The 19142-nt window shown below is 32.5% G+C and overlaps 5 protein-coding genes across 5 annotated transcripts; 3 read left to right on the forward strand and 2 right to left on the reverse strand.

Moving 5' to 3' along the window:
• The first annotated feature begins 878 nt into the window (after window positions 1-878).
• On the forward strand, window positions 879-2985 carry LOC125815745 (F-box protein PP2-B10-like). Its single transcript, XM_049495294.1, has 3 exons — window positions 879-1174; window positions 2187-2305; window positions 2398-2985. The coding sequence occupies exons 1-3, from the start codon at window positions 902-904 to the stop codon at window positions 2906-2908; spliced, it is 903 nt and encodes a 300-aa protein (XP_049351251.1). The 5' UTR covers window positions 879-901; the 3' UTR covers window positions 2909-2985.
• A 1530-nt stretch (window positions 2986-4515) lies between these two features.
• Window positions 4516-5130, forward strand: LOC125815033 (uncharacterized). The gene has a single exon (XM_049494439.1). It carries the CDS (start codon window positions 4552-4554, stop codon window positions 5128-5130), a length of 579 nt encoding a protein of 192 aa, XP_049350396.1. The 5' UTR covers window positions 4516-4551.
• Window positions 5131-6733: 1603 nt separating this feature from the next.
• Window positions 6734-7294, forward strand: LOC125815034 (uncharacterized). The gene has a single exon (XM_049494440.1). It carries the CDS (start codon window positions 6734-6736, stop codon window positions 7292-7294), a length of 561 nt encoding a protein of 186 aa, XP_049350397.1.
• Window positions 7295-8283: 989 nt separating this feature from the next.
• Window positions 8284-8939, reverse strand: LOC125815035 (uncharacterized). Its single transcript, XM_049494442.1, has 2 exons — window positions 8409-8939; window positions 8284-8289 (listed from the first exon to the last, which is right to left on the reverse strand). The coding sequence occupies exons 1-2, from the start codon at window positions 8937-8939 to the stop codon at window positions 8284-8286; spliced, it is 537 nt and encodes a 178-aa protein (XP_049350399.1).
• Window positions 8940-9689: 750 nt separating this feature from the next.
• Window positions 9690-11852, reverse strand: LOC125816057 (L-type lectin-domain containing receptor kinase IX.1-like). The gene has a single exon (XM_049495650.1). It carries the CDS (start codon window positions 11850-11852, stop codon window positions 9690-9692), a length of 2163 nt encoding a protein of 720 aa, XP_049351607.1.
• Between the last annotated feature and the right edge of the window lie 7290 nt (window positions 11853-19142).

Here is a 19142-nt window from a genome sequence, read left to right on the forward strand (position 1 = left end):
TCTTATAAAATAAATTTATTGAGATTTTTTTATAGTTGAAAATAAGCTAATCATTCAAAATTTAAGAAAACTCTTGCGAACTTTCTCCCTTCCTATATTTATCCTTCATTTAATGAGATTTTTAAAAAAAAATTCCATTTTTTAATTAGAATTATTTGAAAATGATCAAAAAAGCTAATATTAAGAATTAGCTTTTGATACATATTCTTAAATATATTTTTTTTAAAAAGTGTTATATATCAATGATTCACTTAATATGAATAAGTAAAAATATAAGTCAAAAGTTATAAGTTACCGTCACTTAATATGAATAGTATGTGTATAAGTCAAAAATCATAAGTTTGTGTTTGAATTGATTTTTGACTTATATAAATAAAAAAATTTAACTCATACTACCTCTGTTACTAATAACTTGTCCATTTTTTCTTTTTTTACTTGTCTATTTTTGACAAATCTAGAAAAGATGTTTTTTTACATATTATATCTTCAGATAATTACTTTGAAAAATGTAGAATATCTAAAAAAAAACTTAAATTTTAATTCATTTACTTCATAATTGATATGGCTAAAATGGTAAACTCATTATATCAATCATTATTTTATTAATAGGTGTATTAATTCAAAAGTGGACGTGTAATTAGGAAAAAAGGGAGTAACTTTTACGCAATTTATTTAATTATTTTGACTTTAAAAAAACTTTTTAATCTTACTCAACTGCTATAAAATTGCTCAAAAAATATTTTAAACTTAAAAACAATTAAATAAGAGAATTATTTTGATCGAAACTCAACAAAAAAAATTTAAAATCTATTTTGAGTTAAAAACATCTGACCTAGAAAATTCGTTTGAGCTTGTATATTCACATTTCAAACCCAGATTTTACAGCGCTCACTTCAAGTAAATGGAGAATTTTAATGGTTTGTCGATGCTACCGGAGGATTGTACTGCGAAAATCTTGGCCTTTACAAGCCCTCTCGACGTCTGCCGCATTTCCCTCGTCTCTAAATCACTTCATTCCGCCGCGGAGTCTGATTCCATTTGGGAAAAATTTCTGCCCTCCGATTATCAGTCGATCATTGCTGCATCACCGAGTCCCATCCCTGAATTTCATTCAAAGAAGGATCTCTTTGTTTATCTCTGCCATAGCCCTCTCTTAATTGATGCAGGTCGCAAGGTAATAAATGAAAAGCTAAAGGATTGTATTTATACTTTTCATTAGTCAATTTAGTGTTATTTAAGAGACTCCATAGCGTACTTTTTGTCTGCAATACCAATCGCATGAATTATCTTGGGTGGGGTCGAATTTTGAGTTTATATGTTCCAGATTTTAATAGTAAAAAAGTAGCTTTAATGGGTATAATTTTTAATACATATACAAAATTGAGCCGAAGTTATTAGCTTTTGCCAAAACCCTAAGGGACCTGTAGACTTTTTTGTCTCTGTTTTGATTTTTCCATATGGTGTCCAGTACTCTATTGGGGCAAGACTAAATTCAGATTTACGCATAGCAAGACCCAATTCTGATGGCGGTGTTTCCAACATGATTTTTTTTTAAAAATTTTCTTAGAGGCTCGAACCTTATACACCTGTAGTTTACAAGGTGAAGATCATGGTATTGAATTATTGATTATTGAGGATGTCCTTTAAAATGTATTGATTAGTAAATACTAGATTTAAAAATTGTTTTAATAAACTAAGCTTGTGATCTTTTTCTCACTAATGGAGTGTCAATTGTCAACTTGTAAGTAATAAATTATGAGTTTGCTCATAACTCCTACCATCAACTTTATTACCTTGGGTAGAGAACACAAATTAACTTGAAAATTTAATTTGGTAGTAAATGTTTTCCTTTATTTCCCTCAAAGGCTAGTGCTACTTATCTTTATCCTTTAAGATGTTTTTATAAACAGACATCTCTTGTCATCAGGGGCGGAGGCAGGTAGGGCCAACGGGTTTTTGGCGAAATATTACACTTTTTATACTTGGTTAAAAATATTTTTTATGCATGTATATTAGAAGTTGAATCCTCTTGGCTTCTTTGTGTGTTAATTGTTTATATTTTGAACCTTAGTAAAAAATTTGGTTCCACCCTGCTCATCTTGTAAAATCTCTATTGGAACATGTTTCTGTAACCTTGTCGTGTTTCATTAGTTGTGCATTTCTTACTTTACGCTATTGTTCAACAGAGTTTCTCACTGGATAAACGGACCGGAAAGAAATGCTACTTTCTAGGTGCAAGGGATCTTCAAATTACATGGAGTGATACACCCCAATATTGGAAATGGACTTCACTACCAGAGTCCAGGTTTGCCTTTTTTGTTTCCGCGGATATCTAGCTACTATCCTTTTCCTGAAACAGATGTATGCATATTTAACGACAATTGTTTGTCAAATCAGGTTTCCAGAGGTAGCTGAGCTCATACATGTTTGGTGGCTCGACATTCTGGGCAAAATAAGAGCTGGGATGCTGTCACCTCGGACATCCTACACAGCTTACCTTGTTTACAAGCTGGAAGATGAATATGGTTTTATTTATCGACCCTCAGAGGTTTCAGTTGGAATTTCTGGTGTTGAAGTCGACACGCGATTAGCATTTCTGGTGCCTGAGGGTAGACCTCAACGGCGTGATCGCTTTGAAGAGGCAGAGATCGGGGAATCAGATGATGATTATGAGGTTTTTACTCCACCCTCTGATGTGGATATGGAGGATGCTTCTAGTGTCATGCAATCTGATATTCAACGTCCTAAACTTAGAGATGATGGCTGGTTTCAGATAGAATTGGGCGAGTTTTTTACTGAAAATGAAGACGACTGCATAGAAATGAGTATGAAAGAGGTGAAAGACTCTGTATCTCATAAGGAAGGCCTTATTGTTGAAGGAATTGAGATAAGACCAAGAATAGGTTAATCATCATATATTTTATAGAATATTTTTGCTATACAGCTACAATGCATTTCAAATAGAGCATGTTTCTTTTTGGACCACTCATCTATTTCAAGTATGTTTTGGTGCTATGGTAACTGGAGTTCTTGTTTATAAATCCATACTGTACTTTTTGTTTTCAGAACCATAATCATATAATCAGGGCAATGAACTAGGTTTGCACTTCCCATTTCATTAAACTGCCAATTATTAGTGGAATGCTCAGTAGTTAGATGAGATGTTTGTTCTCCAGTTTGAACTTTTGTAAGCATAAAATGCAGAAGTCATTATTTTTCAAGAATCAACCTTGGAGCACAAGGTTAGTGGTAGTTTCTTTCAATTAAATAGTTGAGTTGACTATTTAGATGCCTTATATATTAATTTTGTAACTGATTAACAACAACAACAACAACATGCCCAGTGAAATCCCACTAGGTGGGGTCTGGGGAGGGTAAAGTGTACGCAGATCTTGCCACTACCTCGTGGAGGTAGAGAGGCTGTTTCCGGGAGACCCTCAGCTCAAGAACAACAAATCTAAGTGACAGGAGAGATATATATAAAACATAACAGCCAATACAAAAGACAGCGTATAATCAACAAATGAGACAATAACGACAAGAAAGTAATGCGATGCGTGAAACGCAGTAAACAACATAAGGCTAGGTCTACTCCAAACGCTAACAACCCATACCCTTGCAAGGGAAGACAACACGCTAACCCTACTAACCTTCAACCTTAATACGCGACCTCCACTCCTTCCTATCTAGAGTCATGTCCTCGGTAATGTGAAGCATAAGAAACAACAGCTAAAGCATTAAATACAAATCGAAATAAAAAATATTACACCACTAAGGAAGGAGAAGTATCCCCTACTGTAGCAATAGTAATTCCTCTCTTTTTCTCTTCAGGGGATTTGTCAATTTCATCAAATGCAACCGCCTTGGCCTTTCCTTCTTGGAGCTTAAGGCTAATAAAATAAACAGCTAGAACAGAGAGGATTAGATTATAAAAGCATTTTTTGGATTGTTCGATAAGCTGCAGAATTAAACTTTGTTCCTTTTGACAATTATCTATACATGGCTCCAAATATTAAGAGGAAACAGAAAACTTCATCAAAAGAAGAGCCTTCTTATGTGGAACCATGGCAAAATCTTCCTGAAAAGCTACTCAACTTTCTCAAAAAGCAACCAAGACCTTCAAAACTAGTTGAATCCATAGGTACTGCTGGTATTTCTAAATCATGGAGATGTGTGTCGAGAAAATGTGATTCCATTTCACAATCACCGTGGCTTGAGCTTTCAAATGAACCTCAATACTATTGCAAAACTCAGCAGCATGCCTTCAGCATCTCATTTGAAGAAGCTGGTTGCTATTGGTGGAATGGTAGAAGAAGGCCGCGTTATGATCTTTGGAAGCATTTTCACAACTACTCACCTTGGTGGATTTTGAAAGGAGATAAGCTACCTATTGATTACTGCTTTCTGAATAGTTCAAGAGCCTATTGTTATTGGTCTACTTCCTCGTCTGATCGCAAAAAAACATTTTTATTTCCCTATTCCTCTAATGGTGGTGGCGGTTGTTGTTTTCCAGCTTTTGTAGTTTCTAAGTTAGGAGGAAACCAAAAATGGATGAAACAAGAAAGCAGTCAAAATGGTCTTATTGATCCGAATGATCCTAAGGGGCAACTGATACAATTCAGCAATGCCATTATCTTCAAAGGGAAGTTTTATGCACTAAGTTCGCAAGGAACCCTGGCTGTAATAGAAGAAGTTGAAAATCAGTTTCAAGTCACGCGATTTAGTAGAAGGCAAGCCATTCCTTCAAGCTACTCAAGGCATTTCATAGAGTACTTGGTTGAATCTAATGGAGAGATCTTGCTCATTTTTCTGATCTCAGAAAGATCAAACAGGGTGGTGGACAAAGTGGAAGTGTTCAAGCTGAAGATTGAAGATTTGTCATGGTTAAGATTGGAAAACCTCGGGGATAGAACGTTATTCGCAGGGATTAAATGTGGTATGTCAGTGCCTGCAAGTCAAATTGGCTGCAGAAACAACTGTGTCTATTTTACTCATCATTACATTGATGGCTGGAGACTGTATGATATAGGAAGTGGCTGCATTTCCCCCTGTTATGATGATGCTGGTTCTGAGATTAAAGATCCAGTGTGGGAGGAGCCAATAATTGGAAAAAGAACATCACGACGATGAAACACATGTTTATGATTCAGTATTTCTTCTATGTTGTATTATCATTCTGACATGTTAGTAACCTTGTTACAGTGTGAAATAAAAGGAATTCCTGTACATCTCTTCTGAGACCAAAGTTCAATTATTATTATTGTTACATCACTTGCATCAGTTCATGTTTCTATTAACTCATTTTCCATGCTTTGCCCCCATGGCAAATCGAAATATTATAGTGATTAATAAAGAAGAAGAAAATTATAAAAGGGACAGGTGACATTTAGTCCCTCTCTGTTAGGAGTTTCACAAAAGAAAATTATCTGGACAGCATCCCACTGCTATTAGTGCACCATGGGAATGAGTGAATGACCCTTGAAATATATCCACGGGTCCTTCCATGTCCGCAATCTTCTACCATAAGGCTAGTAATATCCCATATAAAGCCAGATATGGAAGCAGTGAGAATGATTCTTGTTTTGTTGAATTTCAGTGAGTTGTGGCCATAGCGGCTTCCCTATTGGCCTACAATATTTTTGACTTTGCTGATCTCTGTGACTTGGTGACACCACCAAAAGTGATGTTTTCCAGTAGACTCGGTTCACTTGAGATTAAGCTGGTGAGTTCTTTGGGAAGACATGGCCATTGCCTTGGGCTGGTATTGGTTTCTTTCTTTGGTGAAATTTGATTCTTTTCCTTCTGACTTTTTTTTTGTGCAAATGGGAGCTGGCAAAGGAAATGGTATGGGCATGTAGCTTGAGGCAGGCTTAAAAGTGATCAAGATCAGATGTGGCCAAAAAGTAAGCTAGCTTCCAAGGTAGTTGATCTCTTGGAGAACAAGGTTAGTGGTAGTTTCTTTCAATTAAATAGTTGAGTTGACTATTTAGATGCCTTATATATTAATTTTGTAACTGATTAACAAAAACATAAATGAAAAATAATTTCTGAAGAAGTCAACATCTTGATTCTTGGAGCCTAAGGCTCATAAAATAAACAGCTAGAACAGGGAGGATTAGATTATAAAAGCACTTTTTGGATAGTCAGACAAGCTCGGAATTAGACTCTGTTTTTTTTCGACCATTATCTAGACATGGCTCCAAATGATAGGAGGAAACAGAAAACTTCATCTAAAGAAGAGTCTGCTTCTGTTGAACAATGGCAAAATCTTCCTGAAAAGCTACTCAACTTTCTCAAAAAGCAACCAAGACCTTCAAAACTAGTTGAATCCATAGGTACTGCTGGTATTCCTAAATCATGGAGATGTGTGTCGAGAAAATGTGATTCCACTGCACAATCACCATGGCTTGAGCTTTCAAATGAACCTCAATACTATTGCAAAACTCAGCAGCATACCTTCAACTTCTCATTTGAAGAAGCTGGTTGCTATTGGTGGCATGGTAAAAGAAGGCCGCGTTATGATCCTTGGAAGCATTTTCACTACTACTCACCTTGGTCGATTGTGGAAGGAGAAAAGGTACCTATAGATTATTGCTTTCTGAGTAGTTCCAGAGCCCATGGTTGTTGGGCTACTTACTCGTCTGATCATAAAAAAACATTTTTATTTCCAAGGGATGGCCATTGTTGTTTTCCAGCTTTTGTAGTTTATCAGTTGGGAAAAAACCAAAAATGGATGAAACAAGAAAGCAGTCAAAATGGTCTTATTGATCCGAATGATCCTAAGGGGCAACTGATACAATTCAGCAATGCCATTATCTTCGAAGGGAAGTTTTATGCACTAAGTTTGCAAGGAACCCTGGCTGTAATAGAAGAAGTTGAAAATCAGTTTCAAGTCACGCGACTTAGTAGAAGGCAAGCCATTCCTTCAAGCTACTCAAGGCATTTCATAGAGTACTTGGTTGAATCTAATGGAGAGATCTTGCTCATTTTCCTGATCTCAGAAAGATCAAACAGGGTGGTGGACAAAGTGGAAGTGTTCAAGCTGAAGATTGAAGATTTTTCATGGTTAAGATTGGAAAGCCTTGGAGATAGAACGTTATTCGCGGGGATTAAATGTGGTCTATCAGTGCCTGCAAGTCAAGTTGGCTGCAGAAACAACTGTGTGTATTTTACTCATCGTTACATTGATGGCTGGAGACGGTATGATATGGGAAGTGGCTGCATTTCCCCCTGTTATGATGATGCTGGTTCTGAGATTAAAGATCCAGTGTGGGAGGAGCCAATAATTGGATAAAAAAATGAAACACATGTTTATGATTCAGTATTTCTTCTATGTTGTATTATCATTCTGACATGTTACAGTGTGAAATAAAGGGAATTCTTGTACATCTCTTCTGAGACCAGAGTTCAATTATTACTCAATTAATATCACTTCATGTCTCTTATTAACTATAGATAATATAATGGGCTGCAACTTATAGTTGTTTAAGTTATTCCAACTGAAAATTTGGTGCTGCCTGGACTTAATGATTTATATGATACTGGTGAAACATACGACAATGACTCTGGTGTATGGTGTTATGTGAATGACAATGAAAAAGGACATATTTTTCTAAATTTTCAAACTCCGAGTTTTCAAAGTAAAATTATGTGATGTTTTTTCCCTTAATAAGAAGAAAGGGAACCACTTAAGTTGAAGATAGAAACAAATAATGCGTAGAAATCGTATATTTCATTATCATGGCAAAGAATTTACCCCAATTGAAAACAATATTTCAGTCAAGCTCTTCATCAGCAATGTACCCAGCCTTGGTCTCCTCTGCAAGACTTCTGTACTTGTTCCGCAACTTAGTCCTTCCCTTGCTCAGTAGAGAATTATGGGACTTATGAATCCTGTTTGCACAATTTTCTCTTCTAACTTCAGGTACAAAAACTCGAAAAACCACCTCTTCAAACTCAGGTTTGTACAGTTCTAAATCATCACTACATTTCGTTGCAGGTGCAAAATGAAAAACGTTGTGGAGGTGTTCGTTTTCCATCATATGATTTTTGAAACCGTTGCCTAAAAATTTCCTTATGTAACTCATCTGTTTCAACTTTGACCAGGTGCTAAAAGTGAGACTTGTTCTGCCTAATGTGAGGGTGACTGTCTTATCGTAATCATCCTCGAGAATTTTTGAAGTGTCTTGTTTGGTGCCTTTGCATACTCTCTTTACATGCTCCATTATCCCATCTTTCATGTCCTTCATGCTTGCGTATTCTCTGGCTTGATTTGAAAATTTCTCAAGACTGCCAATTTCAAAAATCAAAGCTAGCGCTTCAATGCTAGCAACATTAACATGTTCATCATCTTCCTCTAATTGTTTCAGAAGAAACGGGATCGATTCTTTCCACTTTTTGGGACTAACGTTCCATCGATCGATGCCTGAAAGAAGGAGAACCCAACCTGATATTGCTGCAGCCGCCACAGAGGATGGATGTTTGGTTTCTTGATTCAAGAATTGCCATATAATTTCCATTGATCTTTCGGTGTCTACAAAGTCTGTGGCACCAACAGAAGTGACAATAGACAAACACTCGAACACCTTGATCGCGTGAGATAATTTGGACTTGATGAGGAGTTCAGGAACTAACATAAGCAATTCTTCATACACCTCATGTGCATTATCACCGGCACCAAGAGTCAAAACAACAAATCCTATTAGTTGTAATGCTAAATCAATCTCCAATGCTGAACCCCGTTTCAAGCAATTTTGGCATCGATGTATCAAAGTGACAAAATTATTTTCAACAAATTCGTAATGGACATTGGTCTGAAATTGCTTAACCAATATCCTTAGTGCGTTTTCTCTGACAGAACTCTTTTTCTTGAATAATTCTTCTAAATAAGTATGAAGCTTCTTTTTTGGAATAGCGGTTGAATTTGAAGCATCGTCCATTTGTATCGACTGCTTAAATTCTTGACGCCGGCTGAGTATGTGGCAGAACTCTGGTATATTTGTACCTTAGTATTCCTATTTATAATACTAATAATAACCAAAATAAACTAAAACTTAGGAATGAGTAATACAAAGTAAACTAGGACTAGAATTAGGTTATTTATTTCCTACAAAAGTTTTTTTGTCAAGCTTCTCTTCCCTCGGTGTAAAATTAAACTAATATAATGAATATAAAATTTTACCCCAATTTCTTTTATGCCGATTGATATGAATCTCAAATATTCTCTAAGGGATTTCTAAGATGTTCCAACTAGTAGGCTTTCTCGTATGATATTCGATCTATATCCCTTTTCACCCTTGGAGGCCTTACGTGTTGTGCAGGAGCATTTTGAAGAAGTTAATTCCTTCTATAAAAATTAATATGCATCTGCCTAAAGAGTAAAGGATTGTTCATTTTAAACACAAAACTGTAGAAATTTTTGGTACCTTGCTGGTGGCTTTTGGTCCTAATGAGTCTATGAACGACTTTGTTTTATCAAGAAGCTGTTTACTAAGAAAAACCTCAACTAACAACTTCCCCCAAAACTCGACCTTTTGAAAGACGAAAAATCAGTCAACACTAAAAAGAAAAACAATCATTTTATTTTTGCTGTCAAAGTGAATTGAATTCTCAACTTTTAACAAAACTTAGAATTTAATCATCCATGAGAGAATTCAATATAAAAAAAAAAGAAAAGCAGTAGTCATGGTTTACAAAAGTGATTTTGTCGATGAAGCAGCTGACGAAGTATAGACACTTGAGGAAATAGTGTAAGTCATAGTCTGCTCCTGCTTATTAAATTCATAGGTATTTGAAAATGGAGACGAAAACATATTCAATGGAGGGGGTGAATATGTTGCAACTGGCATTCTTGATGGAAGATTTGGTAATTGGCCTTCAGAATTTAGAACATGGATTGCTTGCCTTATTGATGGCCTGAGTTTGTTGTCTGGATGAGCACACCATAGACCGATGACCATTAAACGTTCCATTTCTTTCTCATTAAACATTTTATTCAATCTTGGATCAGTTGCTTCGACTAGCTCTCCCGTTCCATAGAGGCTCCACACCCATTCAACCAATCTCACTTCATCTTCTGGTGCTTTAATATTTATTGATCTTCTTCCACTTGCTATTTCCAATGCTACTATTCCAAAGCTGTATACATCTGACTCCTTGCTAGCTTTTCCATTCATGATACATTCCGGTGCCATATACCCCACGGTCCCTGCTAACATTGTTGTTTGAGATCCTTTGTCATGGTCAATAAGCCTAGCCAACCCAAAATCACCTAATTTAGCAGTGAAGTTTGAATCCAACATGACATTACTTGCTTTTATGTCCCTATGGACTACGCATTGTTCCCACTCTTCGTGTAGATACAGCAAAGCTGAGGCAATTGCTTGAGCAATTTTCCACCTTATTTCCCAGACCAACAATGACTTTTCTTTGAAAAGATGTTTATCTAGGCTTTCATTGGGCATCAATTCATAAACAAGATGAAGCTTCTCTTTCTCGTGGCACCAACCGATAAGTTGAACCAAATTTCTATGCCTTAATCGACTGATGATCTTCACTTCTGATGCATACTCCTTTATCCCTTGTTTAGACCCTTTTGACACTCTCTTAACAGCAACATATGAGTTACATTCCTTCAATAAACCTTTATAAACATCACCAAATCCCCCTTCTCCAAGCTTCTGTCCCTCAGCAAAGTTGTTTGTTGCACGAGCTAATTCACCATACGAGAACTTCTTAGGACCGGTACCCTTTTCAAATTCATCATCCATATCTAGATCAATGAAGACATGGTCTAATTTCTTATCTCCTTTCCTCTTTTTCCTCCACAAAAAGCAACTGGCAGTTATCAAACCAAGAATCAGAATAGGTAAACCTATGCTTGATCCGACTACTAGTCCCTTGCTTCCTTTTCCCGAGGTGCTGAGTACTTCTTGAGGAGGACCCTTTGGTTCTTGAACATGAGTAATTGGAGGATCATTTGGATTTTGACCTTGAATAGGATGATTTCTTGGATCTTGAGCTTGTATAGGAGGACTTGCACTAGGCTGTTGTGGAACTTTGATAGCATCAAAACTCAAACTTGAATTGAAATCCCAGGACTTGACATTGTTTTTCTGAAACAATTGTCCAGTTGATGCTGAGAAGCCAAAACTAACATACTCAGGCAAATAATCCCTCAGATCAACCGGGTAGCTTAGTTTGTCTCGATTATATTTTTTCTCAAATCCTGTGAAAACAACTTCAAGAACCTTGGAATTAGCATTGTAACTAATCCAAGCATCATTTTTCTTCCCAAGTTTAATGTCATTTTTCCATATTGTTGTAGCAACAGATTCCATAGAATTTATATTGATGCCTACATGTATGTCTGAGGGGTCCCAGTTATTCACATGTGTATCGAACTCTACAGCAACAAATGACTCATGTGATGACATGTTTTCTGTCTCAGCATCAACAAGACCAAGGCCACTGCCAAACGAACCAACTGGAATACTCGAACCAACAGGAGCTAAGAAAAAGGCTAGTCCATCAGCAAAACGATCATTACCATTTGAATCAATAACAAAAGAGAAATGTGTAGTAAAATCTGTCATTTCCCCTGTAGCTTTGTCCCATAACTGCAGTGTCTCAATGTACGTGGCGCGTCCTGTTTTCCTACTTAATGTAATGTTACGTTCATTAGGCGTAACTTGTATGCCCTGTTTCGTTACATAGGCGTCTCCAGTGACATTGATAGAGAGATTAACATAAGAAGGATTGATATTGGTGAGATTGAAGTTCAATGAATATAAAGAAGGGATAACAAAAATTACTAAAAATAGCAACATGTTCAAAAATTTGCTGAGAAACATGGCTTAGATGGTATTTTTGATATTTCACACAAATTGCAGTTTAAGTAAACTCCATTTGGAAATGTTTGTTTTATGAACTTGTTTGTCTTTACCTTTTGTATTTTTGACAATATCAACGATAAGCTTTGGACGGCTTTGTTAAATAACTACTCTATACACCAAGCCATTGGTGGACTATTTCTTTTTCTTTAATTATTTAGTATTTGGTATCTGCTCTCGATTAATCCGAACCAATTACGGAAATATAATAGTTGGATAGCTTATATGAAAGATTTTCAATTATATATTATAACTTTAATATAAGATATTTTTACGTGTTTAATATACGGTACACAATTTATTTATCGTTTTCAGTCTCAAATTTTTTTTGTTTGTCCTTTGGCAACAATTGAATTGATCAACTCTTGTGTAATTGTTTAATTAGCAAATTCTTTGTTTGTCCTAGGCAACAATTGAATTTGAACATGTAAGAGAAAAATCCGTTCCATGTACGACCTCATGGGCTTACCTAAGCCCAATAGTCTTACTACAGGTCCAAGAGGAATTAAGAGTCTACTAAAACGATCAACAACAACATATTTTTATATTAGTGCATCCAAATATTTTCTTCAAGGACCAAACCAGATGATTTCAAATTTTGCAATAAAACCGACATCCAACATAAATCCCACCAGACATAACATGCTCTTTTATACTTAATTTTTTTTTTGAAAGTTTGTCTTTTTTTATTTCTCATTCGGGGTTCCATACATGTATTAGAACCTGACTAACTTGAATTCATAACACGTAGGGCTATATTTAGAGGGAACCGCTCCCTACCAAAAAAAATTCATATCTAAAATTCAAACTCAAACATCTAATTAAGAAAGGAGTTGTTTTATTTACTACACCGCATCCATTGGTATTTTCTCTTTTGTTGTTTTTCCCTATGTCCGGTTAAAAAGGATGCATAAAACTAAAAGCATGGAGTAATTGAAAAAATCGAGATACATACACCATAAAAATATAAAGATATTCTTTATATGATCTTCTCTCCTTTTAATTAACCTATGATTTATTTTGTTTCCTTAAATGCTACAAGATGCTATTGCTTTACTTTGTACTTCCTCTATTTCATTTTACCTAACTTCTTTGTTAAAAATAATTTTTTTATTAATGATTTGTGTCAAGTCAATATAATAAAATTTCTTAAATTATTTATTTTCATTTTTATCCTTACTTAATAAATATAAAGAATGATTAATATATGATGAAAAATAAAATAGTATTAAATTAAGATTAAAATTAAAAATAATAATTAATAAACTATATTTTAATTAATATATTTTTACAGAACATAAAAATAATTATAACAAGTAAATTGGACCAGTTGAAATATTCGTTTATTCAATTTGTCCCATATATAGTCACTGAAACGGAATAATACCTACTTTTGGAAGTTATTCTTTTTGTTGATTGTGAAAAAGTTAGTGATGCATGTGAAATAATTAGCACCCTTAATTAGTTGGAAGCAATAGATTAATTATCGCCTGAAATTTACATAAGACAGAATCACTTTCCTTTTTTTTTAATATGGAAAATGGTCTTTTCAAAAAGCATTATGGTCTATGAATTTAAATATATTGGTGCTACCCTAAGTACCTATACAATAAAATAACATCGCATCGAACAAAATCAGGATAAGAACAAAAACAAATTATTTGTAGTGCTTTTTCTTTACACACTCCTTAACAAAAAATACTCCCTCGCACTAGGGGTGTACACTATTTGGATTAAACCGAAAAATCAAATCAAATCAAATTCTAATTTGAATTGGTTTTTAAAATTTTTGGTTTGATTTTGGATTTATAATTTACTTTGTTTGGTTTCGAATTTAGAAAAATGAAAACCAAAAAAACCGAATTATATATATATACATACATACATATATATATATGTGTATGTACACACACACACACACACACACATATATATATATATATATATATATATATATATGTGTGTTTAGAATTAAGTTGGAGTTAACCACTTTTGTCCCTTTTTAGTTATTTTCATTATGATTTAGTTTATTTTCTTATGTTTGGACATCTATAATTGATATACTTTTAAGTATTGTGTTTTACGTTTTACTTATGATTTATATTAAAAAGTATATTTAAGAAATTCAATATTATATATATATATATAAATTTTTTTAGAATTGCAAATATAACTTTGTTATGTTTCTAATTATTGACATAACCGATTAACCAAACCGAAAAAACTCAAACCAAACCAAACCAAATTTATTTTGGTTCGGATTGGGTTACACTTCTTCAAAACCAAAAACTGAAAAATCCAAACTGAATAGTATAAAACCAAACCGAAAAATCGAATGCACACCCCTACCTCTCACTCTAATTACTTGTCCATTTTACCCCTTTACTTGTAAAGTGAATGAATTAAAAACTTAAGATTTTCAAGAAGTTCTATCATTTTTAAAGTAATTAATTGAAGGTGTAATAGGTAAAAAAAATTGTATTTTCTTGATTTGTCAAAATGAATAAATAATTATGGACAACTAAAAAAAAGTGGACAAGTAATTATGAAGAGAAAGGGAGTATTAATTAGGTGGACAAGAATAGTAGTGGTAACTATTAACGATAAAGTAGAAGAAAATTGATAATTAAGTTTGTTGTCTTGAACTTTTATAAATAACAGAGTATATATTTTTAAAAATCATAACAAATATTTTCTTTGTTCAATAATATTTATCTAATTTAGAAAATTAAGAGATAATTTATATTTTGTGTCTATTTTATTCTTGCTATTAAATACTCCATTATTTATCATCTAATATATTTTTCAAAGCACTAAATTTAATAAAGTCAAATGATAATATAATAATATTAACCCTATTATTTATTGTTTCTTAAGGAATGCGTCAAGTGTGGATAACTATTGTTGGATAGAGAGAATAATTTGAGACATTTTTTCTTTTACTTTTAAATTAACTAGTTTCATTTATTATGAGTATAGTTAATTAGATGTAATAAAATTATTTGAAACATTAACCTTTACAGCTAGAATTACTATATTTAAATCAACTTCATGCATTGCTTATCTGTCCTTTCCTCAAGACTATGTGAACATGTTCGATCGTATCAGGAAATAGTATCGACTTTTCATTTTTTAAAATTATATTTTCGTTGTCTCAATTTTTGTGAGGGTGTCTGATTTGACATAAAATTTAATTATTTTTTTTAAAAAAAATATAGTCTAAAATAAACAATAGATATTTGCATGTTTATAAACATCCCATTAAGCATAAAATATACATTTTAAAATTTATTTTTTATTCTGCAAATTTACCACTAGACAGTGTCTAGTGACCTTTTATTAAACATAAAAAATATCATACATTTTAAAATTAACATTTTACAAAATATAAAAAATATTATTCTTTTTAAATGATTGAATAAAAGTGACACATAAATTCTACTAAAGTCCATATATATGCACAAATTCTACTAAAGTCCATATATATGCCATCTGAGTATACAAGCAATATATTGGTAATATCATTTTTCTCTTAATTAAATTAAGGGTCGTTTGGTAGAGTTTATTAATAAAAATAATGCATGCATTAATTTTATATATTAGCGGTCCTTAGTATGGTACACTTTTTATGCTATGTATAATTACATTAGTTATATACTCTATTGTGTATTGAGGAGTCTATTACTAATTTCATAAATTTCTAGGTATTAATAATGCAAAGAGATTGAATACATACATGATACATTAGCATGGTTAAAGACTCAATTACTCGTCAAAATCATTTTTACATCTTTTCTATCATAACTGTGAAAGATATTTTTGTAAATAAATATTTTTATACAATACATATTATTTTTAATACACCAAATCAAACAATACATAAAAAATAATTTATACATAACTAATACAAGCATTACTGACTTTTATACACTCTGTCAAACGACCCCACTATTTTTTTGTTGTTTACAAGTGTATAGTAGTTACCCAGTGCCGGCTCTAACTGTGTAAAAGAAAAGGCATGTGCATTATGTTTCAAAATTTGAATGCACTCATTTATCTTTTAACAATAATAGCTTATAAATTATTTTCTTTTAAAAAATATTGAATATTGTTTATGAAAAAAGGAAAATCTTCATATAAAATGAAAAAATTATTAAAAGAATTTAAGTTTGACATATTTGGAGTACTATGTCTCATAAAAGATAATGTAGATTGGTTTAAGGCCCCTGTTTGATTTTTATATTAGATCATTAATATGCTTGAATCGGTGTGCCGAGGATTTAAATATACATAATTTCATATTGTGCATTTTTTTTGTGTAGCCATAAAGAGTCAACTTGATAATATTTTACTATGTTCTCACATATGAAAGCTTGAATAAGTGGCAACTCTTTTTAGATCTCAAAAATCGAATTACACTTGATTTACTGTCATCAAGATAGTAATCGGTTTAAGAAGAGGTAAAGATAAATCGGGAAAAAAATTGTAGAGAGATGATTAAATATGAAATAATATATTCTTAGTTTATTGAAAAATTGATTTTAAATGAAAAAATATTGAAATAAACAATTAAGGTAGAAAATTAACATAATTATCACAATATCTTTATTTTTTATTTTACTTTTAGAAGAACATGATTCTAGCTTAAAACACCTTCTCCTCTTTCTCTTCGATTATTAGTACTCTTTTGTTCTGTTTTGTTGGAATGATTATTTTCTTTTCTGAAAAATTAGTTCGACCAAAAAGACGAATCTCAAATCAGAGGTCGGTAAAGTTTTGATTGGCAAAAGGTCAGTTCGATTTTTATAATACATTGGAAATAATCAACTTCAGGATGTCATTTTTTTCTGATCTTTTGAGCTCGATTTAAAATTACACAATTATAAAATGCATCATTCTGAATGTTTTTTCAAAACATAACTAGTTTTTTTAGATATTTTTTAAAATTAACTTTTTTACTGTTTTTCAGTAGTGTTTCTACCGTATATTGTTACCATAACTCTTACTGATCTTGTATTTTGTCAAAGCAATGAATTAGATTCAGGACAAAGCAGCCTGGTTTAACTACTATAATGGAATCTCAATCACTCTTTACCAAAAAAAACTAGAGAAAGAGTGCTACAATGACTACACAAAATAGTAATTTTCTGTCCATAATTATTTGTCCATTTTTTAATTGGAACACATATTAAGAAAATAATTATTGACATAGTGAGTTTACTATTTTACCCCTATTAATCATGAAGTTGATGAATTAAAAATTTAAGATTTTCAAGAAGTTCTATCTTTTAAAAATATAATTAATTAAAGGTATAATAGGTAAAAAAAAATGTCATTTTTTTTATTTGTCAAAATGGACAAGTAAAAAAGAAAAATTGGACAAGTAATTACGAACAAAGGGAGTATATAAAAAAACTACAAGAACAAACAATTTTACTTAATGTTAAATCACATAAATATAAATATGAGATAGTGCCAAATTTGATAAATATCTCCCATTTTATCATCGGATAAGGGCCTAAAATGCCCCTCAAGTATTTGAATTGGTACAAAAATACCCTCCATCCACCTATCGGTCCTAAAATACCCCTGACGACCACCTTTCGGTTCAAAACGACCCTCAATTTTAATCCTTTGACTCGTATTTACCCTTATTTTTAATATCTCCCTTAAAGTAAAATTATTAAATATTTATTTATTATATTGCTTAATGTGATTGGTCCAAATTTAAACTCTTGCCAAATAAATAATAAAAATGATATTTTTAAAAATTCTATTTTTCTATAAAACCACTTATGATTCATATTTTGACCCGATACACTTGAAAATAATATTGAAAAAAAATAATTTCATGATATCTTCCTATTGACTTATTTTAAATCAACCCCAATTCATTATAACGTAACTCAACTCATAAATGGGGATCCAACTAAAATCCATATTTACAACGACTGATTGTCCATCTAAAAATATTATTATTTTCATTAATATAAAATTTTCTCTCAATTATCCAAATGTCTTGTTCATTTTCTATTTTATTCCTTTTTTAATCTATTGTTCTTAATTAGGATATATGAGACTCAAACTTGAAATGAACTCACATATTTATATTCTTTTAATTAGTATTATTGTTAGATGGGATGAGGGTGGGGATACAAGAAATGATTGTTTTTATTCTTTTATTTTTAATTTTGGATACACATAAAAAAAAATGTAATATTTGTACATATTTGCTTGATTGAGTCATCTTTTATTGAACTAATTATTTCTATATGAATGCATCATTATTTTCCTCCCTTTTTTCTCTCTTGTTTGTCATAAATTAAAAAATAAATGTGGACAAGATCCAAATAGAAAAAAAGAGAGGAAGAGATAGGATGTGAAGGGCTGGGGAGGGAGTAGTTTAGAGAGTAGATGCCTAACCTTTTTATAATTTTAAATTTACTATGAAATTCAAAATCAAGTCGATCATGTGAGCTTATTTATTAAGTAATTTCAAATTATTTTAACGTAAAAGAGCCTAAAATGCCCTTAAACTATGAGATTCGGTACAATATTACCCTCCATCCACCTAATGAGAGTGATATGTTAGACGTAAGGGTATTTTTGAGCCGAAAGGTGGACGTCAGGGGTATTTTAGGGCCGATAGGTGGATGGAGGGTAATTTTGTACCAATTCAAATACTTGAGGGGCATTTTAGGCCACTCTCCGTTTTATCATTTATCCTATTGCCTTCGTCTTATTCAAACGTTATTGGCAGAATTCCTTCAATCTAGTCTTGAAGCAAGGAACCAATCGTCATGCTTAACATACACGTTTTGTAGAACTTATGCCCCTCCTCTCTTTAAATTGAGAAAGAAGAAAGAAGATGGTTTCAATAGGTTCTTTGAATAGAGAGGTTGCTTCTAGTATGTAGTATCCGATCAAACACCAGGTGAAAAATCAAGAAAAAAAATATAAATATGAATCTGATCTAACTCTAGGTCTTGCGCGCATTTGAGCTTTGGCAATAGAATTTTTTATTTTCTTGGTAGAAGTTATTTCTCTTTAATGATTATTTTACGTACACAATACAAAATATAAATTAATTGTGGCCCAAAAATAAATAGAGAACATCGTATGAGAAAAAAACAAGTAGATACAACTATATTCCAAACAGTGTTAGGGACAAAACAAAAACCTTTAAATTTTAAAATACAACAGACAGAAAAAGAAAGATAATTAAGTGGTGTGAACATAACTATAAACCTA

This window comes from Solanum verrucosum, unplaced genomic scaffold (assembly GCF_900185275.1).
Source record: "Solanum verrucosum unplaced genomic scaffold, falcon-dt-bn FXZP01000261.1, whole genome shotgun sequence".
Classification (NCBI taxonomy): Eukaryota; Viridiplantae; Streptophyta; class Magnoliopsida; order Solanales; family Solanaceae; genus Solanum; species Solanum verrucosum.

Excerpts from the sequence above, each read along its gene's own strand:
- LOC125815035 (XM_049494442.1), bottom strand. The coding sequence starts at position 8,939 with ATGGACGATGCTTCAAATTCAACCGCTATTCCAAAAAAGAAGCTTCAT.
- LOC125815033 (XM_049494439.1), top strand. The coding sequence starts at position 4,552 with ATGAAACAAGAAAGCAGTCAAAATGGTCTTATTGATCCGAATGATCCT.
- LOC125815034 (XM_049494440.1), top strand. The coding sequence starts at position 6,734 with ATGAAACAAGAAAGCAGTCAAAATGGTCTTATTGATCCGAATGATCCT.
- LOC125815745 (XM_049495294.1), top strand. The coding sequence starts at position 902 with ATGGAGAATTTTAATGGTTTGTCGATGCTACCGGAGGATTGTACTGCG. Across the intron at positions 1,175-2,186 it reads TAATTGATGCAGGTCGCAAG|AGTTTCTCACTGGATAAACG; the intron begins GTAATAAATGAA and ends ATTGTTCAACAG. Across the intron at positions 2,306-2,397 it reads ACTTCACTACCAGAGTCCAG|GTTTCCAGAGGTAGCTGAGC; the intron begins GTTTGCCTTTTT and ends TTGTCAAATCAG.
- LOC125816057 (XM_049495650.1), bottom strand. The coding sequence starts at position 11,852 with ATGTTTCTCAGCAAATTTTTGAACATGTTGCTATTTTTAGTAATTTTT.